Genomic DNA, 27,022 nt, shown 5'->3' with positions numbered 1-27,022 from the left:
AGCATGATAGACAGGAGGTCTTGTCTCAGTTACAGGAAGTTAAATAAAACTGCCTGAAAATCTGTAAGTGTTTGTTTTAATACTCCACAGATGTTGGAGTATTACGAGATCAGGCACAGCAGAGGAGCATGCAATGTCAGGAGTAAACACACAGCTATTTTCATATTACTTTCAGCTCCTTTCAAAGTTCAATGCTGGCATTTTATTTCATGATATATTTGTAATATATTTTTATTCTTTTGCTGTATTTATTTATTTATTTATTTATTTATTTATTTATTATAAATTATTATTATTATTATTATTATTATTATTTTATTTTTATTTTTTTTATGTGATAGAAAAATATCAGCGAGAATCAAGGGGAAGGTGTACAGGACAGTGGTGAGACTGGCCATGCTGTATGGTTTAGAGACAGTGTCACTGAGGAAGAGGCAGGAGTCAGAGCTGGACAGGATTAGGAACGAGTACATCAGAGGGACAGCTCATGTTGGACGTTTGGGGGACAAAGTTAGAGAGGCCAGGTTAAGATGGTTTGGACATGTCCAGAGGAGGGAGAGTGAGTATATTGGTAGGAGAATGTTGGACATGGAGCTGCCAGGCAGGAGGGAAAGAGGAAGACCAAAGAGGAGGTATATGGATGTAATAAATGAGGATATGAAGCTAGTGGGTGTAAGTGTTGAGGATGCAGAAGATAGGGATAGGTGGAGAGAGATTTTTCCCCTAAAGAGAAAAGCCGAAAGAAGATTATTTTTTTAAAAACATTTCTTTGTATTCATTTGCTGTATTGTATTTTTAATGTTTTATTTATTTATTTTTCCTCTTTTCGATACAGTTAATTTATCTTTTTTAATTCTGTGTTTACTATTCTATTTCTATACCATGTTTATTTCAATTGAATATATTTATATTGTTTATAACACAGACAGATGTAAAAAGCATTTGGCTGCAGGGTGTATGATTGTGTACGTGACTAATAACATCTGAAATAAAATTTAATGTTTCATTGTAAAACGGTAAATTAGAAAGGAAAACACACGAGCACACAATAGTACATTTCAGGTGTTGTTGCTTTATTTTCCATTGATTCCAGTTTAAACAGTTGTAAACCAAGGAATGCTATATGTGCCACTAACATCCTAACATCCGCCCAAGCTTTTTGAGTGTAATGTGCAACCACAGACTATTACCATTACCATTACCATTACGTGTGATGAGAGAGATATTTAGCACAAATTGACCGGATCCACTTGTTTCACCACGGATCTAAATAATACTGCGATACACTGTGACATCATAACATTAAACTGATCTCAGAGGAAGCGGATTGTTTGGACAATATTTACAATATCACAATGGATGGTCAATGTAAAAAATAAGGGGTTCACTTTTTCGTAGCAAAATATCTGTATATTTAAAAAAGGATCCTTTTTTCCCTCAATGTTTTTTTCTTTTAAAAAGAAGAAAAGTAAAAAGTCCTTTCCACAGTTCACGAACATCACGAGAGAAGCCAAGCAGGAGAAGTAGTGTGTGCTGACATACATTTAACACTGAGCTTCATGGATTACACTGAGATTTTGTGAATCGTTGGTAAAGAAGGAGACTGTCCTCCATAGCACCAGTGACGGAGACTGTCCTCCATAGCACCAGTTGTCTGCCTTCCCGCTCATCCTTAAATCTCCATCCAGTTCTCTTTGCAAGAACGTTCATTACGACAGCAGAATATCAAAAAATAAAAGCAAAGTGCGTCATCGGTTGTGTCCCAAATCAGACATAAACACTGCTAACGGGATAGTTCGTAACACCACAGTAGTCAAGCATGTGTGGACCATCCACACACTTTCCTTCCGTCCTCTGTCTGCCACCGTCTCTGTTCGTAGAGCCACTTCCACTTGCAGAATGCACTAGATATGACCTATGACTGCTCGCTTCCAGTCGTCTTCTATGCATTGCAGGTGAATCAGTTCCAAGTGCAATTAATAATAAGAAAAAAAAGAACATGAAACTTATTTCAGCTTCTACCTTAAACTTTGGAACTAGTGAAAGGTGCAACACGGTGCTCCCCTCTTTTTCTTTTTTTCTGTAATAATTGGACGGGACGCCCTTCTCAGCAGATGGTGGCCACTCGGAGAAGATGAAGGCTCTGTCTGTCAAAGCTATTCCTCCCACTCCTTCGGACGGCATCGGCCCGGCGGAAAGGGTGACTGCGCAGGTCTGGATGGGCAACACAGTGACAGTTAGTTTTAAAATATCTACATCGTGGACTAAATCACAACGTCTAAAAGTCTGAGTTATCAAGAATAACCAAGATCTGTTTAAATTTCATCGATGAGCATCAAATTTCATTCAGTTCTTCATTCAGATCTTCAGCAAGTTCAGTAATAAGTATTCGGACCTGAATTCGAAACGTGAATTGATCATTTTATTTTATTTATGTATTTATTCATTTATTCATTCAAACAGCTCTTGGTTACCGACTCAGATTTTTTGACGTGACTCCAGGGAACACATTTGTAGTAACAAATTCAACAGTGTGCTTTCGTGCATGCATGTCATGATGAACAGGTGAAACGTCATGAACGGAAGATAAGATTCATGCAGGAAAAGGAACCCGTAGACGTCATGCTCAAAATAATGCTGAATGAGTAAAAACGAAAAAAGAAAAAAGAGACAGATATGAAGGAGGATGGACAAAGTCGGATGTGCAAGAGAGAGAGAGAGAGAGAGAGAGAGAGAGAGAGTGAAAAGCCACCTTTCTGAGGGAGAGAATTTAATTTAGTAATGGAAGTCCTCGGAGTGGGTGGGGTCACAGAAGAACCGTGAGCCGCGCTTGGCTGATCGTGCGGTAAAGGGGACGGTCTTCAGCACTGTGGCAAAACAACATCCAATCACAACACAGGTAAACGACGTGATGTGTCCCAACAACTAGATGTAATTGTTTTTATTGTGATTTAACTGATAAAAAATGGGAAATTTTCATACAGTCAGTATATCTGCCACTCCACGATGTCTATATACCCAAGCTGCTTTGCAATTGCACAACGTTAACAACATGCATTTACTCTAGTCATTAAATTGTGTGTAAATATTTTCTTTCTGTTTATTTCCCGTTGTAATGTGACGAAGATTTTTGCGGTTTTATGTCCCACTAAACTCAGATGAAGGCATGAACGTTCCCAGTTAATCTTAAAAAGAAATCAATTTTCCTTCCATTTTCTCCCAAACCATGCTCATACATCAGCTACCATTCACATGAAGCCTTTGAGAAGAACTCATTATCTGCCCTCTTTCACATACACAGAAGTGTGTGATTGGCTAGTGTCACTCTGATTGACAGCTGAGAGAGAGAGAGAAAGTCTGCTTTCCCTCCCACCTAATATTGCTTCCCTGTGTCTAGACCATGAAGACTTGGCAGCGTCTTTTGAGTCTGAACTCACAATATCCCCACAACAGGGATATTTACTCATCATTTTTCCAGCTTCCTTAACATGTAGCTTATTAAGGCCCAGCTTTCCTAAACTAATATGACTAAATGGCCACGACAGTTACTTTTGCAATGCTTATCCATTAACAATTAGATCATTATTTCAAGTATTGAGATTTCGTTCATTCAGCTGAAGAACTCTTTTGAATTAGAATCAGGGGAATAAACACGTACTTCCTTGTCTGGATGGTCTGCTTCAGAGTATCAAGCTGTTTCAAAAACTGGAGTGAACTCTGTGACCTGCCAATTATATATTTCCATGATCACTGTAAGGTGGACATGGAGGTCATGGAAGACGTGATGTAATGTACTGGGAGAGGTTTTGGTTGTCAAATGTGGCTTGAAGAAACCCTTTAGTCAAAGACGAAAAGGGTTTTCAAAACTGCAAAAAACTACTTATCAATCAAGTTGAATTACATTTAGACTCTTTTACACTTACAGCTTTGGAAATTATTGCTAACTGGTAAAGAATCAGGTTACTGATAGCCGTAAGCTCAAAGCTTTTGATGCTTTTTACAATATAAAAATGCCACAAAAGTCCCATTACACAGGATGTGATGTGAAACATGTGAATGAAATTGATGGAATTTACATCTCCAGCAGAGTTTATTCCTAACTTGGATTTATCTCTCTACATTCTGCTGATTTGTTCATTCACCTTAAACCCATCCTGTAAAATTTACTCCTGAACTCATTTGACTCCTGTATTGATTTTAGGGTTTCCTTCGGTTGTCGCCCCACTGTGGCCTTATTCTGATCAACTGCTGTATGTATAATTGCTCTGGGGATTTTAAGTCTAGAAAGTGTTCACACTTTTAACCCTGCATCATTATATTCACATGCATTTACACTAGTAGTGAATTCTTCGCATTTTCTGTACTGCATCTGAAATCTATCCCAGGGGAATTGGGAGACAAAGCTGGAGACACCCTGAACACACACATACACACTTTTGAATGAGGGAACAAACTGGAGTCCATGGAGGAAACTCCTGATGTGCAGGAAGAACATGCAAACTCGAGGCAGGAATCGAACCCCCAGCCCTGGAGTTGCGAGGCAAATGTGCTAACCGCTACATTTTAGATGAATATGAAATTTTAAAAAAATCTTTTATAACTGTATACCTTTATCAGACAATCAAGAAAAATAGGTGGAATTATATAATATATATTACGCATTAATATCAGTTATTTTCTGTGATCTGACTTGAATCCCGATGCTAAAAAACATGTTCAAGTCTCATTCTTGTGCATTTGTATAAAATCTGGCTGAACTTCCTGGGATTGGATTTACATCTTTTTATGACACTTTTTTCTTTAAAACAAAACTTTTGTTTACACCTGCATTTTTGCACACTTTATCACTCTTTGGATTCAATCACACAAGATGCATGAAGATTGTATATGAGGTCTATGTATATGTACAATGCTTTCAACAGCATATTTGCTCATCCTTTGACTCCACACATTAATCTGTGCCTGAGACGCACCTGTAATTATGTCTTCGATGGCGCCGTCTTTGCCCTCGTAGACAAGGCGGCTGTCCTTGCCTTGCCTCTTCCTCAGCTCGGCAATCAGCTCCTGCTGCTGCCTCTTGCCTTTATGAGATGGAGACTAACGTGTGGGGGAAAAAAAGACGAAATAATACATTCCAATTATGCAGATATTTCCATATATGTTCATACTGTATTAAATGAAGACTAATATACAGGGTGACGTTTCAAATAAACTTATGAATAAATGAGGATTTTTAAATCACTCTGTCTAGGTCAGTGATTTATGAGGAGCAAAACAATATGTTTAGTTCAGTATTTTTCTCTCACGTCTGCATCACTGGATACTTGAGGCTGAATGTCAGCTGATATTTACCTGCTGATCCTCCTGCTCTTCCATCATGGCCTCCTGTTCCATAAGCTTCTCCATCATCAGCTGCTCCTGCTTCTTCCTCTGCTCGTTCTCATCATCTGCTTGCTGAGGAAGAAGAGATAAACGGATGAGATCAGGTTTGAGTGGAACTGGAAATCTTTGAGGAACCCAATTTAAAATATACATTGTCTATATGTGAAGCTATTTTTTATCCATCTTGATTTCTTCTATAGAATATAAATTCCTATAAAAGGAGGACAACCTGCTGATTTGAAAATATTATTTTAAAATAACATAAATGTAAGAGACAAAGAGAGAATTTTATCTCAAGAGACAAAATAAGAATGAAAAAAAAAAAAATCCAGACTCACCCTGTAGGCCTTGACGAAGCGCACGAAGACTGGGAAGAATACAGAAGGTGGCATGGTTTTGGGGCTTTCGCCGAAATACTTCACAACTTCGTCATAAGCGTCCTGTATGAACAAACATGATATCGAGTCCCGTTATACCACCGTGCTTTTTAAATTCTCAAATCTGATTGGTCAGATGATTGATTGCAGTATCCTAGTTCATATATAGGGCCTCGTATGGAGGACGCTACACATAATCTAAGTCTAATACTGACAAACAAATGCTCTGCTTTTTAACAAACAACATACAGGCCTAATTTTTAAAATAGTGACATTTTCTGTGAGGAGACATTCATTTAACATTTTAGGTATAAGCCTCCAAAACCAATGCTTTGTTGGACAAAGCGGTAAAACTGTTTTCTACCACAATACAGTATTCAGGATGAAGTAGGCTGTAGGTTCTCTGTGACATGCCCTATTTCTTATTTGCCTGTGGTGCTGATGCTGCATCAGAGCAGGGTTTCATAACCAAGCAAAAACTAACCCCGCTTCTAAATTACAAGTCTGAAATGTTCCTCTAGCTGGGGTTAAAAGCATGGTTTAGAATGATAACACAGGGTTAAGCAACTGTGAAATGCCCTTAAGGCATAGCTATGGCTAGAACACAAGGTTCAAAGTGTCTGAGACTTGTCCAGATCAGTCTGTACCTAACAAGTTCAAAAGGCTTAATTTTGTTTCTACCTGTGAGATTCTTGCATCATCCTGTAGTTTTTTCAGCCTGCTCTCGTTGTGCTGGATAAAGTCTTTGAGCAGCGAGTTGTGCCCATGCATGCTGTATTCACGGCGAGTCAGATCCATCCCCCTCTGCAGCTCCCTCACGTCCAGCAGAACATTCTCCAGAGAAACTAAGCAAAAATCACAGTGTTGTAACTTTACCAATCAAACAGAGGAATACAATATGCTACAAGCATGATGTTTGGATACAACTTCATTTCAATGCTGCAATATAATTTCATTTATTTTTTCCTATATTATGTATGAATGGCCCAAAACCATAAAACTACTAAATACTGTCTAAATCAAACAACCAAATATAAATACAGATCCATCTATATTAGTGATGCATTTGCAACACAGTGCACTTTCTCCACACTCTTTTCATTATACATTTCTGTGATATTAAATAAAGACTTACCAGCAGCAGCTTTCTCTACATAATGGAGTTCATTGTAGAACATGCTCACAACGGCGTATTTCTCCCTCACCACATTACCGATGTAGTGCAGAAGGGTTTGCTTCCTGTCTGTGGACTTGGTCTCCAGCAGCTGGGATTAAAAAAGATTCAGATTTGATCAGAGGATGAGAGAATAAGTGAATAGTACAAAAGGGATGAGAAATATTGCTGCACAGAGCATGATTCGCTATTGATTTGTTTGTACCAAAAACCCAAATATTGGCTTAAGAGGTGTAGTTCAGAAAATGTACCGGAACTGAAATACAGTGATGGAAAAAGGTAAACAACATTTTGCCAAATGTGGAGAGAAATCACAAAAATCACCCAAGAAACACAAAATCAGTGTCCAATAAAATAATAGATGATTACTGTATATCATTAACCCCTTTTTTTTAACCACTAAACCCGTGGTCAACATATCAGATATTTCCAATCAGTATAAAAAAATGAATGATTTTTACAGTCTGATTTCACTGTGAGATGTTTTTACCTCTGCTGGAAAAACCTTAAACAGAATTTTTACTGGCTGAAGATAACAAATTTTCAATGCTCTCATGGCATCTCAGGGTTTGATTTCACCATTTACTTTGGAGATTTCACTTCCTGTATTTGACTTGATTCAGACTCTTGACCAGATTGTTTGGATCCACACTCAAGTGTGATGTTCAGAACTATCCGTATCAAATAGGAAAACACACCAAAGTTGATTCAACACTAAATATGTAAAAACTCTCTAAAAATATAAATAGCAGATGATTGCAGACTCACCAAATCTAAACTTTGAAGCTTGAAGCCATACACTGCTCCTCTCTTACTGCTGTTCATGTAGTTCCCCAGAGCTAGAATGATCTGATAAAGTGAGAGATATGAGAGAAATTGAGATAATGATTCGCTCTGTAGTGTGGTTCTGTATAAAGAGTACAACTCACTTCAAGGATCTTCTTCAACTTCTGGGAGGATTTAATGGACACTGATGCGGCAATAATGGCATGAAGTTGCTGGGAAAAAAAAAAGGATGTAGGCATAAACAACCATGTCCACTCTGGTTTTACATCAAGATAATGTTCTTATGATCTACCCATCCACTCTTTTCCTCTGTTCCATGAGTTCCATTAATCGTTCTGTCTATTTGTTTCTTATTTGATTTCATTCATACCCTTACTCACTTATTCTCTCTTTTCTTATCTCTCTGTGTAACCCATCTTATATCCTGTCCTCCATCCAGCCCTCTATCCATCGGGTTACAATGTACACTGTAGTGTTTATTCAGTTCCACTGAATTTCTATCTATTTTTTTAATGCTTGCGTTTTGCGATCCATTAATGCCTTTTTCTAATCTATCCACAATCTTTTCAATGCATCCCTTCACTGTTCATCTATCATTATTACCCATTTGTTCGTCTTCAGTAACTGCTTTTTACTGGCCAGGGTTGCGGTGGATCCTGAGCTTATCCCAGGAACACACGATGTGGAAATATACTGTGTGGACGGGATGCTAGTTCATTTCAGGGCACCAGGAATGCATACACATTTACAACTAAGGACTATTTAGAGTAGCCATCCCATGTTTTTGGGCAGTGGGAAGAAACTAGAGAAAACCAAATGCAAAACTCTGGAAAAATCATAAGCTGAGTGGAGTAGCCTAATATATCTGCTGACTCAACCATGCACTTATTTCTCTTTCCATGTATCTCTCCACTTAACCTTCAGCTGAACCCCCCCCCCAGCTCCCCATCCATCAATCTCCCCATATTTTCATATCATAACATCCATAGTCATTCATAGTTTATGTCATTATTTCTACTGTTTCTAATCTAACACATCATTCTCTGCCCCACCCTCCATCCCTATTTCTCTCCTTTCCATCTATCAACAACATATTTACCACCCTCTATCTCTCCCTCTATCACTCACCGGTGTGAGCATCTGCAGGCTGTCACTAAAGTTGCCCATGAAGGCCATGATGGTCATCCTCTGAGGCAGCCGTTCGATCTTGCTGAACATCATCATGAAGCGATCCTCGTCGGTCAGTTCCGCCAAGGGTCGCCGCTCCCTCTCGTACTGCCGCAGCGTCTTCACCTCTGCTTCAGTGGGCATGAAGCGCATCAGACACTCAGCGAAGTCTACAGGCACGGTGCGCAGGTCGAACCTGAAAGAGAGTAAGCAGGAAGTGGTTAGGTTAGGTGCTGAAAAATCTGACCAAATCAAATCAGCCCAGCAAAAATAATAAAATTATGTAAAGATTTTCTAATGACCTCTAATGATTCTTTGTTGCTGATCTCATCACCAAAAAATCCAAATACTTACCTTTGGAAGTTAAGCTATATTAATAATTAAATGTTTATTATTCGGTTATTATTGCTGTTCCACATCCATAATGCTCCACATTTGCATCCTTTAGTTAATACCCTTTGGAGAAGTGTGCTGCAGTGTAGAGGTGTATACTCACGACTGAATTGCTTTGCAGATCTCCTCAGGGCTCTTTCCTGCTTTGCGTAAAGTGATGGCCAGATTCTTGGCCCTGTTGGCCTCTAGGAGTGACACTTTACTGGGGCCCTTCTGTGGAGCCTTCTGCTTGCTCAAGGTCATATCCACTGAAGGACCCTGGGCTTTGGTCTTAAACATCTCCTCAAACTCGTCCACGTTCAGGTCCTGCCAGTTACAGGGAAATTCTAGGGGTCAAGCTAATGAATTTATCATTTGTCCAGTACTGTGGCAACAATTTAGGTTAATGTGGCAAAGCATGACCTGACATGTAATAATAAGTTTTAAGCACTTTTGTGCACTTCTGTTGAGAGAGGAAGGTAAAAGTCCCAGATGACTCATTACCTCTAGAATCCTTTCATCGTCAATCTCATTAAAGACAGTGCCATTGATCTGATTAGGTTTCAGAGCCACCCAGTTAAAGACCGGCATCCGGAACTTAGTCTTGATTGGCTTTTTAATCTTCACCGCTGGAGCAGGGAAAAGATGCAGATGTGACCATCAGACAGTTTTCATCACACATCAGACACACACACACACACACAAACACACACACACACACACAATATCATAAATTATAATGCATGGCCACAAAAAATAAACACAGCAGAGATCACCAAAACAGAGGAAACCTACAGAAGAGCTTGATTGGTCCATCTTTGAGGGCAGGAAGAAAAAGAAAAAATAGATAAAAGCAGAAAAGTTTAGAGAATAAAACAAACTGCAAAAATTCAAGCAAGCAAAAACAGAAACCTGCAGTGAAACGTAAAGGAAATAAATTGGCTAAGGAATAGATGGATTAATTCAGCAAAAGCAGAAATCAGTAGCTTGGCCAGATTTTCAGACTCAAACACACAGATACATCAACTGCAAGTATACAGTACATACAGATAGGTCCACCTACAGTACATACCTGTTAGGCCAGAATTAAATATGACTGTGGGCGTGCCACAACCAGGGAGCGGAGGGGCTACAGGGGGAGGAGGCGGGGGTAGTGGGGTGGACATCTCCATGGCCTGCCCAAGGGGAGGTGGTGGAGGAGGGGGCGGAGGTGGAGGAGGAGGAGGAGGGGCCGTGACAGCTGATGGTCCGTTTGGTACTGCATGACAAAGCAAAGAATATATTATTTACAAAGACAAATTATATAAATATTCTGACATCTAATAAAAAATGGAAAGGACCATTAAAGCTATGATCAGTGATGCAATAATATTTGTTAGTGTTCTATTAAAAAAACTAAATATACTGTAAAATTTGTACTGTTATACAAATATAAAAAAAGAAGCAATTTAACGTATTTAGCTGACTGTGGTTTACTCACAGGAGTCGTCAGGCATGGGTGGTGGTGGAGGAGGCGGTGGTGGAGGTGGAGGAGGAGTGGCTATCTTCCTCAGGGTTCCAGTTTGTGACGTAGAAGCATACGAGCTGCTGGCACCTGCTCCAGCTTGGACCATGGCATCAGGGCACGGTGAGAGAGGCATGGGCTGAGGAGGAGAGGGCAGAGGGGACGTTTCTCCCTCACCATCTCCCTCACCCCTCACCTGGATCTGCAGACTACCACGCCGCTCAAGCTCGTGAATCTTCTTCTCCAGCCTGGACTGCTTCTGGATGGCTTCATCCTTCTCGCGCACCATACGCCGGAGCGAATGCACCTGAGAGCTGGCGTCCCTGTACAAAGCCTGCATCAAAGTAAACACACATTATTTACTTATTCTCTAAAATGTTGCTCATCCTACAAAAGATTTATGAGTTTTAAACATCTGGTACGAGGTCTTTTTTTTCTCACAAAACTGATTCCAAAAATACTGTCCTATTCTCTCAATTATTATGTTTTGGAAATATTCGGACACTTCACGTTCCCCTGATAATGGATGTATGTTAAAAAAATTTATACTGAAACAATAAGTAAAATTAGATTTTTTTTTTTAAATATTCCTGAACAACAGTCCTTTTTGCACTTTTATTTTACCTTGCTGCTCAAGTCTGAAATATAATTCATATGATTTATTTTTTATTAATTTTATTGTTTCTGGTCCCATTCTACATATAATAAAACAAAGTGCCCTGAACAGAAAAGAAAAAAAAAAAAAAAAAAAAAAAAACATAACCATGATTTCCATAACTCATATGTAGTCATTTGCCTTGCGATATCCATATGTACAGTATATGTATCTACATATATAAATGTCCGCCATTGCTGAATGAATTTTCTGAATTATAAAGTTTCTAACTCAGTTGGTTTGAAATGGGTTTGAGAGAATGTGGTTTAAACCCTCACCCGGAGGGAGTCCAGCTCCTTGTTCTTCTGCATCAGCTGCTTTTCCAGCTCCACAATCTTAGACATGGCCTCGTTTTCCATGTCCAGCAGCTTGTCCGTCATCTAACATTAGAGAAAACACAGACAGCAACAACAGGGTTAATTTATTCTTAAAGCTGCCCTTTACAAAGGAAAAGTGAGATTTCATCCAAGGATAAAAAATCCTTTAAAATTATAAAGCTGATCTGACGTTGAATGTCCATTTAATGCACTCACGTATCCAATTAGTATAGCGTCTATTAAAGCAATGCATTTGAATATCAGAGAATCAGAGAATAACAGGCTTGCTAATGTGCAAGAGACTACTTATTATATATCGCGCTTAGATTTTTATGCACTTTAGGATTGTATTGATTGATTATATTGAATAATCCACTGGTAGAAATGCACTAAATGGGTTTCCTGCCTTTCAAAGCTGTCATGAAGTTTCATTCTGGCATCCACATCACAATGTAATTTATTGTAAATAAATGTTAAAATGCTAAATATCTGGGGAAAAATGCACACAATGATATGAAGAAAAAAAGCTTGGGCTGATCTATCGCAGTCCGTAGATTCATGCAGCCTCTCACCGGTTATAGTCCTGATGCATGTACGTGTTGTATATCGTATTTTACTGCACATACTGTATATATTGTGTTGAACAGTGGTGAAGAAGGTGTTTAGATTAGATGAAGTCTTCATACTTGTGACAGACTCTCCTCCAGCTCCTCCACGCGTTCCAGCGCTGCGTTTTTGGTCTCAGCATCCTCCAGCAGCGTGCCCACATCGAACAGGTTATCTAGGTACGCCTGGATCTGCACCTGCAGCTTATCACTCTCGGTGTGCTTCAGTCTCTATATGCATGCAAACACATGAGAGTATAAGTGTGTGGATGAGTTTATTTTAAAGCTGAATATATTTTTTTCAAAACCTCAACCAAAGACTAGTTTTATTGACTCATTATGTTATGAATACCTTGCATTATCTGCTAAATTGTGAGGCAGAAATACAATTCACCTGACACAGTAATCACATGCCTATTAACCGATTAATCACATAGCTATCAATTGATCGGTTCTTGCCCGATTGAGTGCCTAATTGTGCTTATACACTATGTAGCACTCAGGAATTAAGAATGACGCTCATTTATGTACGAGATAAAAGTGTAAAAAAGTTCCTTAATTGTGTTTCTAAAGGTTTACAAAACATTGCTCCTGCTTTATCTAAATTCCTGTGGTAAATAATCACCATTTTTATAATTGGTAAAAATAATTTATTATAGCGAGCCCTAGTACATTTTTCTTTGTTAGATGAAAAAAAAAAATATGTTAATGACTTTATAGTGTCTTACTTCCAGATAATCATCCAGTGCAAGCTTGGTGAAGTCATACTGAAGGTGAACTCGAAAATTCATGTCTTCTACAGAGTGCACAACGATGTTGATGAACTGCATGCATGCCACCTATGGAGCAGTGGTGCGAATCATTAGTGGCGCAAATGCTCACAGAAAGCCATTAGGATGAGAGCGTTCTTACATTAACCCACCATGAAATCAATATTGTTGTCTTCGTTTTTAAAGTCCTCCATTAGCTTCTCAAACCGCTGGGACTCTGAACAGACCTAGAAGACCAAAAATGAGTTTAGATCAAACAAAAACCTCATTAGCTGCTAATCGTGAACCCAAAAGCTCATACAAACCTCACTACATTAATAAGTGGAGTTAAAATGGATCTGAACTGATATGACTAATGTCAGCAGCCCAAGTACCTCTTTGAAATGGTCGAAGGCTGCCAGGATGATCTCATGCCCTCCTCTCACGAGACAAACTGCAGCCAGCAGCTCCAGAACCAAAGCTTTGGTCCTATCCAGTACATGACACAAGCAAATCAGAAATAATTAGCTCCTCTCTCTATCGGGTATCATGAATCATGCTGGCGAAAAACCACAGCATGAACTACAACACAGTGAACTGTGCTCAACCGACCAGCTGTGCAACAGTCAGCTGCATGCCAGAAGTTTATGCTCAGATGACTGCTGTCACGCCTGCAATGGGATCCACTGATAATGGTTTTGTGAAGAAAAACAATAAAGCGTATTTCACCTCAATGGTTTTGTGAGCTTATTCATTGTATGAGGAGTCATCACTCTGATTAATCAGCATGTTTACAATATTCAGCTACTCAGAACTTGACAAGGAGGCGATCAACAGAGAGAGATTGATCAGTTCCATTTGCTCCAACAGAATGTCTGACTATACTTGCCCTGTTCCCTAGAAAGTTTGACCATATCCCACCCTATACAGCAGAAAGTTTGACCAATCCCACCCTATACAGCAGAAAGTTTGACCAATCCCATCCTATAGGCTTGACTAATCCTTCCCTATACAGCAGAAGGTTTTACACCAACCCTGCCCATTCCTATAGAAAGTTTGACCAATCTCTCCGTGTTACAGCAGAAGGTTTGACCAATCCAGCCTACTTCAGTAGAAAGTTTGACCAACCCCTCTCTGAAACTGCAGAAAAGTTGGCCAATACTGCCTGCTCCAGCAGATTTTGAGCAATCCCACCCAGCCCCACAGAAAGATTGATCAATCTCACCCTGCTGTTGCCAGAAAATAGCAACTTCACCCTGCCAGAGTAAACAATTTGAGCAATCCCATCCAGTCCTGTAGAAAGTTTCACCAATCCTGCACACTCCCACAGAAAGTCTGACCTATACTGCTCACTCCAGCAAAAATTTTGACCACTCATGCCAGACCCAACATAAACCTTACTCAATCCCACCAGCTTCAGTTGAAGTTTTGACCAATCCTGCACACTCCCACAGAAAGTCTGACCTATACTGCTCACTCCAGCAAAAATTTTGACCACTCATGCCAGACCCAACATAAACCTTACTCAATCCCACCAGCTTCAGTTGAAGTTTTGACCAATCCTGCACACTCCCACAGAAAGTCTGACCTATACTGCCCATTCCAGCATAAAGTTTGACCACTCACACCAGACCCAGCAATCCCACCAACTTCAGCTGAAGGTTCAACCAATTCCACCTGATTCAGCTGAAGCACTGACCAATCTCCCTCCCTCCAACAGAACGTTTGACCAATCTCTCCTACTCTAACAGAAACTGACTAATCCTGCCTACTCCAACAGAAAGTTTGACCAGTCATGCCACATACAGAATAAACCTTGACCAATCATACCTGCTCCAGCAGAAGTTATAATCAATGCACATACCTGCAGAAAGTCTGACCTGCTCTTACATTTAATAGTTTTGTTTGTAACAGCCCACGATATTTCCCAAGTAGATTTAATATTGTGAATTGTGTAATTTAAACCCCTTTCATGCTGATACGGATAATAAAGTTGAATGAATGACTGTAACGCCCAATTCACACCAGACATACTGCATCCAATATATTCCCATATCTGACCCTCTACTCCTACCACCAGAAATGTTTAAGAAAAATGTTTCAACAAACAAGGGTGATATTTGTCTTTGAAGCTTTCAATACAGAAATGTACATAATACTTCATTATTATTTTTAATATGTAATTCATTCTGTTAGGCCTATTGTGTGAACATGGCTTACCTGGGATTTTTGTTGTTGAGGCTCAGAGCAATTTCATTTACAGCATGTGGATGTGACATGACCATGTTGAAGCCGTACTATATACAAAGAAAGTGTGAGGGAAAGGATTCAATTCCAAATCTGCCTATTTGTTCAATAGAGTTAAACTGACAAGTTTTTTCGAATCTACATACCTGGTAGTTCATAATGGCTCTGAGACACATGATACAGACGTGCACGTCATCCTTTTTACAAACCAAACGTGAATTTTTGAGCGTCCTACGGCTGGGAAGAGTGTTGGACCTGAAAAGCAATGTAAGATTAAGTTTCTGACCAAAATATTTCAAATGTTTACAAATTAAAAGATTACAGTGGCTGGGTTACCGTAAGGAGTGTCGCGTGGAGCGTTGAATACTGCTGCTGCTGACTGGTGAAGGTAGATTAGCATCGCCGTGTAGATCTTCTATAGATCTGCTCCACGGGGTCTCTACAGAAGCCTCTCCACTAGTGCTTTCCGCTGCATCGCCATCAAAGCTAAAGGAAACCGTGAAGTAAAAAATTACAGATGAGCCCTTATATACAGAATCCACTCAGGATAATAGATGAAGAGTGTGATACAAGAAAAGTGGACAGAAAAAAAACTCACGTTACGGCATACTGTGCGAAGGATAGGTACTCCACCAGAACATCCAGGCCTTGATTCTCTTCATTCAAAAACTCTCTCACCCACCTGAGAGTGCAGGAAGAACACTTTATGACACAATCTTAGGAAAAGATCTTGCTCAGTGGAAAAAAAGAGTTGTGTCCCAAAAGATATACTGCACACTATGCTCTTACACTATCCCCTATGTACTCTACTGTCTAGTATATGAATTTTAGAAGGGTAGCATTGCCTCAAATGGAACACTAACATTTTTACTAATTGGAAGTATAAACCATTTCCCAGTCAGTGGTACTGGCAATGATGTTAAATGGCAGTAATGTGACTAGCTTTAGCAGAAAACGGCGAAAATGTTGAATCACATAACATGGGCTAATGTAAAGACATTTATGAGATGTCTTGTCCCCAAGAGTGTTGTCTTATGTCTTGTTGTCCCAAGTCTTATTAGCCCCACCCCTCTTCCATTATATAAGCAAACCAGTGAATGCATGAATTGTCCAATATACAGTATTATTTTGTTTATAGTACTTTACTGATTTCTTTCTTTTAGTAGGAGAAACTGAACTGAGGGCAGGAAGCCTTTATTATCCCCACACATACATTACAGCACAGTGAAATTCTTTTCTTCGCATATCCCAGCTGAGGAGGTTGGGGTCAGAATGCAGGGGCAGCTATGATACAGCGCCCCTGGAGCAGGAAGGGTTAAGGGCCTTGCTCAATTGCCCAATAGTAGAGCTTGGTGGTGCTGGGGCTTAAACCCTGATCCGCCAATCAACAACCCAGAGCCTTAACCACTTGAACCACCACTGCAACTAACACACAGACTTTTATAGGTGAAGCTCCTCATTACCAGATGATTAAAATATGTGACAAATTGTGTAAAATAAGTTGTGGTTATGGTGACATTTTCTGTAAGTAGATGTTTATTTTGCATTCTTGGAAGGATTCACCAGTGTCAGCTCTATATGTAACAGTCAGAGGTAAAGCTGTAACTGTGCGTATTTCATCAGCTGGGTGGCTTTACGGTTTTCTGAAGACATGGACAGCGGAATTTTTTGTTGTATTAATTTCAAGAGAAGCTGGCGATGGAATACAGCTGCTATAACAAACACTAGTTGGCTGAAAGTTTTGCGTACACCTGACCATCACACTCATATAATTTAGTATTTGTTATAATAACCTAATAACCTCCATTATCTTGGAATTTGGGGGCGTGGCTGTGGATGATTACTCATTACTTATTCATCCACATAGGTATTAATGAGATCAGGCACTGATGTTAACCAAAGGAGGCCTGGGTCACTGTCTACCTTTGTCAAACCATGGACATTGCTTTGTGCACAGGGGCATTGTCATGCTGCAACATGTTTGGGCTTGTTAGTTCCTGTAAAGAGAAACTGTAATGCTGCAGACATTCTAGAAAAAAAAGTATGCTTCTAACAGTTTGGAGAAAAACAACGTATGGATGTGACGGTCAGGTGTATGCAAACGTTCAGCCAGCTACTGTGTAAGTTGCTTCACATATGTTCTACAACATTAGACATAAACAGATGAAAAGTATTACATGACACGACATGTCATGCAGTTTGAGGAATAAAACACTTTGGAACGTGTTGTTATTGGAAAACAATCAACTTAGATACTTAGCCTACACATAATAAATGATTTATTCCTTATTATTGGTCATACTTTGTAAACCCCTGTTTAAAATGGTTACAGAATTTAGAATAAACCACAGAAATCCTCTGCGGTCTTTAAATTAAAAAGATCTCATAAGTCAGATTGTGTGTCAATATTTATCTCACCCGATATGATTAGTTCGAAGTGAGATTTCCAGCTCACGGAGCACCTGGGTGGATTCCTGAACTCTCCTCCTGAATTTCTGCAGGAAAGGTTTATAATTTCAGTAAATTGATGCAAACAATTCCAGGCATCACATAAACACATCTTTGCTGAACAAGGAGCTCACATGGGAGGCCTCACTTCCATTACTTACATGTGCTAAATGAACTGAATAATTTAGGAGCACTGCACCAAGCAGAGCAAGCATATTATAAACACACACACACAAACACACACACACACACACACACACATGTAATGTACAGGCTAACTCTCATGCACACATGATAAAATATGTCTCAGAGATAAAAGGTCACAACATTCGTCATTATGGAAAATGAGTGAGTTCAGACTCGCTTTACACTTCTGACTATAATGATGATAAATTCATTGTTCCTTGGTTTCCTCAAATGGGAATGTTAAACTAACACACACACACACACAGTGTTACAGCACAGCAAACCACAACAATTCTGCTTAGTAGCATATATTTCGGTTCAGTTTTTTTTTTTCATAAAAAATAAGGTGTGTCTCAGGCTTGGGCCCATTTTTTTGCATGATATCAGCTAAAGCAGGGAACATTGTGAAGTCCAGGCTCACTGAACGTTTGACAAAACCGTATGTATTGTTTTGGGCTGTAAACATATTAAAAACCCCTATAAAATGCCACTTGAAGCCAAATATATAATCCATAAATATGACATTATTAACGAAAAGCATTTCAAGTACTCAAGAATTATGAATTCTTGAATTATGAATTCAACTTTAAGTGAGTTGAATGTGTAGCTGATAAGAGCTTGATCAGCTTATCCTTCATATCCTTCATCTGCATGCTTTCTTTATAGGAGGGTGCGTAGATAAAAGGTGTTCATGATGTGCTGGATCTATTGCTATTATATAAGCTGTGTATTTTGTGTCTGAATAAGAGGAACCTTCCTTGTGTATAGAAGTTGATTGTTGTATTGACTGTAATTTGACTGTGTGTGTGTGTGACTGCATAAGTACAGCGTGTTGTGTACGGCCAGTATAAAAGGCATTAGTAATGAACATGACAAATGAGTAACATCATCATCTAGATAAAACCTACCTTTCTTGTGACAGCGGGGTCCAGAAATCCTCTTAGCTTCTGGATATATGTGTGAGGAGGATTCTTCACCTGGAATCGTTCCTGTTACATACAAGCATACAGATTAATTACACTTACAGTAGAAAACACTTCTATAAAAGAATATATATATATATACCAAACAGGCATAACATTATGACCACCTGCCTAATATTGTATTTTACCCCCAAAATAGCCCTGACCCATCACGCGCTGTGTATTCCGACACCTTTCTATCAGAACCAGCATTAACTTCTTCAGCAATTTGAGTGGCCCTTCCTTGGACCAATTTTGATACTGACCACTGCAGACTGGGAACACCCCACAAGAGCTGCAGTTTTGGAGACAATTTGTCCCTTTATCAAACTCGTTGAAATCCTTAGGCTTGTCCATTTTTCCTGCTTCTAACACATCAACTCTGAGGACAAAATGTTCACTTGCTGCCTGATATATCCCACACACTAACAGGTGCCATGATGAGATCATCAGTGTTACTCACTTCACCTGTCAGTGTTCATAATGTTATGCCTGATTGGTGTAGTATATAGTATAAAACAAAAGACGTTTTTGACCAAATTCAGATATTTAATATATTTAATTAACTTACAGAAATAAGATTGATATCCTTAATTTAAAATGAAGATTAAAAAAGTTTGTTCTATTTTTAGTAGAGATAACAATATCGCATTATTACTTTTTTTTTTAGAGAATCACGCGTTTGCATCTAGAACACTAGGTCATGTAAATATCAGGAAATGAAAAGCTGAAATTCTGTTTCTGTTGTTTCATATTCATGTTCTGATTGTCTTAAATGCGTAACCAAAAAAGAAAAAAGAAAGAAGAATCACCCTTGCTGTTCCAATACTTTTGGAGGGACATTATGCACACATTACATATAGTATCTATCTATTCAATACTGTGCAAAATTCTTAGGTGCCCCCTGTTTTGTACACACTTTGTTAAAGATATGTATTTAATCAACTCGGAAATATTTTTCATTTCCAGACCTTACTTTTCCAAAAATACAGAAAGATGTTTGTATGTCAGTACAGTGCAAAACAAAAAGACCTGACTACATGGCTTGTTACAAGATGAATGAACAGTGTATATCTGTATATCAGTTCAAAAACAGATGTCGTCTGTGTCTGGGGCACTAATCAATAATGATAATATGAAGCTATGAAGAATGATTTAAAAAATAATAAAAAATATATATATAAAAAATACATATATATTTATATGGTTTATTATATTCATATCATTTAAGACAAAGTTATACATTTTGTATATATATATAGCCACGCCTTATACCAGTCTACAAAATATATATTTGGATATATTTTGTACTAAAAGGTTTTACAAGTATCCCACATTCCAAAATACAAAAAAACACAGCTACTAATAAATACAGGATATTTCACTTAATCATAATCATTTCATTTTATTTCTGTTCTAAATATATTCATATGCTGTAGGTATCATCGGACTAAAATCTATATTCTGTTAATGTCTGATGTTGGTACTGGACTTTTAAAACCATACGCTATATTACCCAGGCAATATCCACCAATTTTATTTTCCTCCATCCGGCATCATCCTGCATGTCTCATGAGAGAAATATGATCATGCATTATTAATACCTCATTCGTTCAGTTGTCTCAGCAAACACATCCTCGAAAAAAAAAAGTCGACCATGCTCTCGCTGGCTCACATTAGTGTAACCATGGCAACATCGCATGCGTATGCAAATGCAGTGGGTGTGTATTCGCGCCTAGTGCCAGTTACAATCAGTGTGGGGAAGTGTGGGAATTTGGAGAGAAGTAGAAACACAAAGATTCATGTTTAAAGCAGAATATATCAATATTATCTTTCCTAGGCCTATTATTGCATGATTGCTTCTCTATTCTGACGATTGGAATAAGTAAAGAAATATATCCAGGTTAGACATCATGCTTCAGTGAAGCATTTTAAACATGACTAGGTGCTTTGCTCACTGGTAACCCATCCATCCATCCATTTTCTATACCCGATTTATTCATTATTAGGGTCACGGGGATCTGCTGGAGCCTATCCCAGCGCATATTGGGCGAAAGGCAGGGGTACACCCTGGACGGCTCGCTGACTGGTGACCAGTACAATATTTTACAATAAAGTTTTCTAACAAATATTTTACATTTAGTTGGTCAGGAGAATGCATCAACAAACACCAGGTTCCCTCACTCATAATCAAATCTCTAAGCGATCATATTCTTGGCCAAGGCCTTTGACCTATGAGCTATTTATAAGTATGTTTTGTTGGTGTAACAGTATTTATTAGCTGAGGTCTAATTAAAACTCACTGTCCATAGCATTCAGTATATTCTGACTATAGTATGTTATTCACTCATGCAGTTTCTGCAGCAGCACATTCTTTATATACAGTCCTTCCTTCTTGTGGCTTGATTTTGCAGTAGCTTTTCAATTCTATTTTTACATTAAATTATTTTCGATATATTTACTCCTTTTAGATACAGTCACACCAGTTCCACACCCTATACCAGTCTAGAAAATAGTAATAAACTGAAAAAAGTTTTTATTTATTTATTGTGATTTTAAGGATGCAGCTTCAATTCATAGGATTTTTTGTGCTTTTTTTCTTCTTAATTTGTGCGGAAATTGAATACTACTTGAATTGGCGAAATTAGAAGAATGATTCTTCATTTAAGCTACTACCAGTGATGATACATATGTAATTTCTTTATGTAAATTTTCATAGCTGCACTCATGTTCGATGCACATGAAGAGAAGAAGGCTTGCACTGAATGTGTGCTGTGATGATGTCACTCGATACATCTAGTCTCAAATCTGTGGAAAATCTGAACTAATTCGGAAAAATAACTGCAAAACAATCGCAAAATCCTAAAGGATCTGATTCTTTAGAGAACTGTTTCAAAAGTTAACAGCTACAACTAAATATTATAATAGTAATACGAACTGTAGTCATCCAAGTATTTGAAACATAATATCATTACATCATAAACCATGCTAGAAAATTAACCAGTGATCATATCTCAAGATACAGATCCTCAGCTCACTTCTCGAACCTTCATCTTTTCAGCATAAACTTCTATGTCTCTTAAGCTCTGATTTTATAGTAAAAATGCAATAAAACACCCCAATTCCCAACAACAGGCTAGAAGACAATGAGTTAAATTACATCTCAATATTCGTCATGCACAATATTATTTCTGCTACAGTATCATTCCTACTATTCCGTTTACCCTGGATGGAAAGGTGGGGGAATAACAGCACGCAAGCAAATGTCACACACATAATGTGCTTGGAAGAGATAATCTATGCAGAGTCTCTAGTGAACTGCTGTCAAAGCTGCATTCCTGTTCCAGTCCCGTGAAAAGAAATACATTTTGAAATTTTCTAGTGCAGGGATTGGGAAATGATTGTGTATTAAAGTTTTGTTCCATACCTACTGCAGAGTTGCTATGTCTCAGACTTTTTTACATTTTCAAGGCTCTTCCGTGACTTAATAAACCGTTTCCAGCGATTTTGATGGGCAGGCGTTAAATGCTGTGCAGTGATGTTTAGCAGGCTAAGGGCATCGGTCACGTCACTCACCTGATCGCAGATGAGCTCCCATTTCTTCTCGTTATCGTACTGCCGTAGAAGCCTCACCTTGTCCGGTGGAAGGTTCATAGAATTCTGCAAGATACAGAGACCATCATCCGTCAATCCAAGCGTCCGTTTTAGTCATGCTTTGACTAGACATTGTGAACATGCCAAGACTCGCACTCACTTATTGAGTTTGTCCAGATGGATTGACCAGATTTGGAATAATTGAGACTAAGCACCTGCTAATCTCATAAACATATGGCAGGGCCATATGTAAGGAATAAATCCAATAGAAAAAATACTGTTACAGGAAAATAATTAATGATGAGTAGAGTTACTGGTACAATGCTGTATTTTTTTTTTTTAATAACAGCACATCCCAGTGTTTTATTCTTCTTGGAACACAGCAAGTGGCCATGACTATTTTTTATTTATTTAAAAACACACTATCCATTTGCATTTACATTTAGTGTTCATGAAACAAGTTAGTTCCTGTTATCATGTTATTGCAGCTATAAGCATCCTTTTTTTCTTTCTTTAAGTGAAAAAGACATAAACAAGCAATGTAGAACAGTTCGTCCTGAAGACTGCAGACCCATAACCAAAAAAACCCTACAGCACTGACAGTGAAAATTCCTTTCCAAAATGATTACATTAACGTCTCATCACAGAAACCTTCACCATGTAAGTCACTGCATGAACATACAGTATGTATTCATTTTTTGTATAGTTTTTTATATGGTTAATTTCTATAACTATCGCTATAAATCGGACAAAATACTAGTTGTTTCTTTTGACATGCATTTGAATCTAGCATACATTCTTACTGAGTACTGAATTGCATGTGTTGATGCAAACTTTGTTTGGTTTTTCCTCTTTTGTAAATTGCCCTTGGGTGTCAGAAAGTCATTATACAAATAAAAGCCAAGATTATAACCGATCTCTGGATTTACTCATATTCAAAACAGTTTGGAATGTTGGAAGGTGTCTACATATTTGCATGGATTTCTTTGGAAAAACATTGAACTAAAATGACTTGACTTCAGTGACTACTAAACATTAAAAAAAATTATTTTGTGTGATTGTTGATATGGTTAAAGATTTCTAGAGTCTCCAGTTGTCAGTATTTGGTGATAGTTAGAGTAACTTGAAGCTCTCTGAGACAAGGACGTTTTCAAGAGAAACGTTATATGAGGTTACGGTATCATATCAATTACAAAACAGCATGCCCTGTCGTGTTTCGTTCTTCACCTAACGCATCAACTAAAATGACTAAGAAGTGATAAAGCACCAGCACATGGTGTTAGCAAGTCAGAGGTTGTGTAGGAGTCGTCCTCTTTTATCCCGGGACACATGGAAAACGCAATCTAACGTGCTGACATCCACCTCCTGTATGTTCTGTAGACGTTACAAGCATCATACTGAGCATAGTGGAGGCATAGACAGTTCTGAATGTAAGCACAGATGCATACCGACTCTCTGGGGAACAAGAGGCAGGCGCACAGATGATTAAATGATTAATTGGTGAAAACAGAACAACTGTGCTCCTTGTTTAACAGAGAATTCAAAGAGCATTAGACACTGCAGTCAGTCTTAGTGGGGTAGAATTTGTGATGCAAAGTAGAGGAATCGAGGTGTTGATTTGCATTCCCTCCATTTTGTCTCCTCTCTCTACACCCTCCAAAATAACACTTCGACACGCAAGGATTTATGGATTGGAGGTCTGAGTTGACTTCCTAGGAGATCTGATTTAATCTTCTCTGCTCTGAACCTGTCAAAGGGAAATTCTTTATGCTAATCAGATCAGATTCATCAGTGCCATAACATCGATCGGGAGACCTCCAAGAACTCTTTCAACTTGTCAAGAGGGCATGGCCGTGCACTTATTTGTTATCTATAGTGGATTTCTCATCATCGTTCTGAAGTGCACAAAGTGCCAAGCACAGAGTGAAAAGTAGTTTTGTGGTTTTGATGTACTGTATCAGCTTAGCAGTGGTGAATTACTGTTTATTTATATCGTTCATTACATTCGTATTATTTTAAGAAATATTTATACCCTTTTTGATTTAGGCACACCCTAAACTAGTCTATGAAGTAGTAATAAAGCAAAAATATTTTTGGATTGTTGTATTTTGGAAGCAGCTTAAATGAGTATAAGTTACATTATAAATTATTAGTCATAAATTTACAATAACGTTGTAAATTTGCTACTGATTACTTCATGCTGTTTTGACGTATTGCTTAATGCAGTGATTTACAATGTAGATATTTCATAAGTGTTTTAAGCGTTGCTAATTACGACAATTTGGAATACAACATATCGTTTTGATTCTTTGCAATTTGTCTTAAAAGAGAAATGGCTTATGTCATAGATACACCACCGTCTGTCACTTACACTTTCCCTTTGTTTGCCATCAACTGCTTGAGGAAACCCTTTAGATTTAATTCTCATGATTTGCTTCAAAAACATATCTTGTCAAACCTCAAACTTTTTTTATACACTATCCCAAACTAGCAAACTTGCTTTTTCCACCCTCGATATACATAAAGATATATAGATCTGCATGATTTTGTATAGTATTGCTTCTCAACTATAGCGTTACCGTATTCTGAAATGCTGTTTTATAAGTTATTATTGTGTCACCGTACTATTTATACTATAAATAAATTCTAGGAGAATAGTTTTGTACACATGGATGTACATGTGTATTATGATTCACTGACAAAATTGTATGTTGTCTATTTTTAAAATCACTATACAAATAAAACATATATATATTAAATCATTAAAAGTGGTGTGTTGACATACTATTTACGCAGTATTGGAGCATGTGAGCTAGAGGTCTAATAGGAAACACTAATAAGTGTCCACAGCATTTCCTCTAGTACTGTACTGTAAAAAGTGTATATCTAATACTCTAATAAAAAACACTATTATCAGCAGAACCACTGCTACAGACGAGCACAGGTGAGTGATGGCTGGATTCCGCACAGGTTTTCTCCAGACACACATTTAAGCAGGAGCCAAAATACTCGTTACAAGTAGACGATCGCGTGTGGCTATTGTGCAGCCGCAAACATCACATATCCAGCCAACCTCCACACAATAGACGCGTGTGTGTGAGTGTGTGTGTGAGTGTGTGTGTGTGCTACTGCTTTCACAAGCGATCCGGCCAAGAGGGGAGGGGGGGGGTCTGTCGTCTAGAAATCCCACTGTGCCATTACTGTTAGGTTTTCTTTTACTGTTTCTTTACACAAATTGCAGGATGGTGCAGGCAGACATTACCAAAGCGATGGAGAACCTCTCCTCGAGCTCCGCGGGGTCAGGCATGGGCAGTTTGGGCGGCTTGTTCCTCGCCCTGAAGTCTGTGAGCTGCGCGTCCACGCTCTCTGCGTTGCCCATGTTTTTGTTTCTCTGTTTGACGATGATGATGGTGATGAGGATGAGGCTTATACACCAGAGGATAAACTGCTTGCCGTTTCTTTTTCAATGAAAAATGAATCCTGGTGAAGAACAATACAATATTCGAAGATGCGCAGGTCCAGATTTTTTTCCCCCCTCATAGGTCACTACACGTTTCCCTCGACGGATCAGACGCGCTGTTTATCCGCTACATTGTTAATCCGTGCTGTTTTACATTCTTTATCCAGCGCTCGGCCTCGCAGCGCATCTTCTTCTTGCATTTTAAAGCATCACTCATAGACACAGACACACCGTCTCAGCGGGACATCGCTATCCGCATCAAGCGCCGTTAATGTCTCATTCTCCGTTAAAGGCTCGTCTGCGTGCATGGCTCTGCCTCCATGTAAGTTGCTGTCCCGTTAATCCCGAGGCTCTGACGATAACACACGGAGTCCGAGCAAAATTCAGCCCCCGACACAATGAACCCTTTCAACATGAGAAACCCCGCTGAGGCGTGACGAGAGTCGAGGGGGTGGAGGTGGGGGCAGGGGTGGCAATGTTTTGTTCCGTTGCATTCTGGGAGGTGTAGTTTACACAAATGGGAATCAGCGCGGGATGAAAATGAATCCTCTACATTAATACCTTACAGTTTATAATCAAAATCTCAGCCTTGCTTCAGTGAATAATCTCATCTACACACACAGTATCCAAGAGCTCTAAAGCTGCGTCCTCACATATTAACGAGGAAGTCGCCAGTGGGCGTTCCTGCTACTGGTTGCCATAGTAATATCGCTTGCTGCTATCATGCTATTCGCACAATTAGCTTAACCAAATAATTTTTTGCGGGTAAATTAAGCATTTTGGAGAGAGAGTGTTTGCATATAAAATTCACGAGTGTATATATGCATCATATCCGAGATGAATAAGCAGTGTGTGCTCTGTGCCGCAGATTTATTAATTGCTGCATGAAGTCACTCATCTTCACTGGACACGCCCACTTCTGATTGCCAACAGTTGCTATCGCTCATGTCGGAAGAAAATGAATGATTTGCAGTTACTCTGTGTCATTGTATGTGTGAGTGTACCATAAAGATCACACTAACACTGTACAACCTTTT

The 27,022-nt window shown here is 38.8% G+C and overlaps 1 protein-coding gene across 4 annotated transcripts; it reads right to left on the bottom strand.

Moving 5' to 3' along the window:
- Positions 1 to 1,063: 1,063 nt before the first annotated feature.
- Positions 1,064 to 26,443, bottom strand: fmnl2b (formin-like 2b). Of its 4 annotated transcripts, XM_058404133.1 has the most exons (28): positions 25,788 to 26,442; positions 22,508 to 22,591; positions 18,878 to 18,958; positions 17,754 to 17,830; positions 15,934 to 16,017; positions 15,672 to 15,821; positions 15,482 to 15,590; positions 15,309 to 15,385; positions 13,484 to 13,577; positions 13,262 to 13,336; positions 13,068 to 13,178; positions 12,421 to 12,570; positions 11,696 to 11,797; positions 10,739 to 11,096; positions 10,331 to 10,516; positions 10,054 to 10,074; positions 9,763 to 9,887; positions 9,383 to 9,585; positions 8,848 to 9,082; positions 7,863 to 7,931; positions 7,702 to 7,782; positions 6,895 to 7,024; positions 6,441 to 6,604; positions 5,721 to 5,822; positions 5,353 to 5,454; positions 4,974 to 5,097; positions 2,753 to 2,867; positions 1,064 to 2,214 (listed from the first exon to the last, which is right to left on the bottom strand). In XM_058404133.1, exons 1-27 carry the CDS (start codon positions 25,902 to 25,904, stop codon positions 2,776 to 2,778), a joined length of 3,303 nt encoding a protein of 1,100 aa, XP_058260116.1. In that variant the 5' UTR covers positions 25,905 to 26,442; the 3' UTR covers positions 1,064 to 2,214; positions 2,753 to 2,775. The 4 variants fall into 4 exon arrangements, with proteins under 4 accessions (XP_058260116.1, XP_058260115.1, XP_058260119.1 ...); XM_058404132.1 differs by lacking the exon at positions 2,753 to 2,867 and having other exon boundaries at positions 25,788 to 26,443; XM_058404136.1 differs by lacking the exon at positions 10,054 to 10,074.
- Between the last annotated feature and the right edge of the window lie 579 nt (positions 26,444 to 27,022).

The sequence above is a fragment of the Hemibagrus wyckioides genome, linkage group LG11 (assembly GCF_019097595.1).
Source record: "Hemibagrus wyckioides isolate EC202008001 linkage group LG11, SWU_Hwy_1.0, whole genome shotgun sequence".
NCBI classification, from domain to species: Eukaryota; Metazoa; Chordata; class Actinopteri; order Siluriformes; family Bagridae; genus Hemibagrus; species Hemibagrus wyckioides.
The sequence above is the reverse complement of the archived record's forward strand: the minus strand, read 5'-3'. Positions and strand labels throughout refer to the sequence as shown.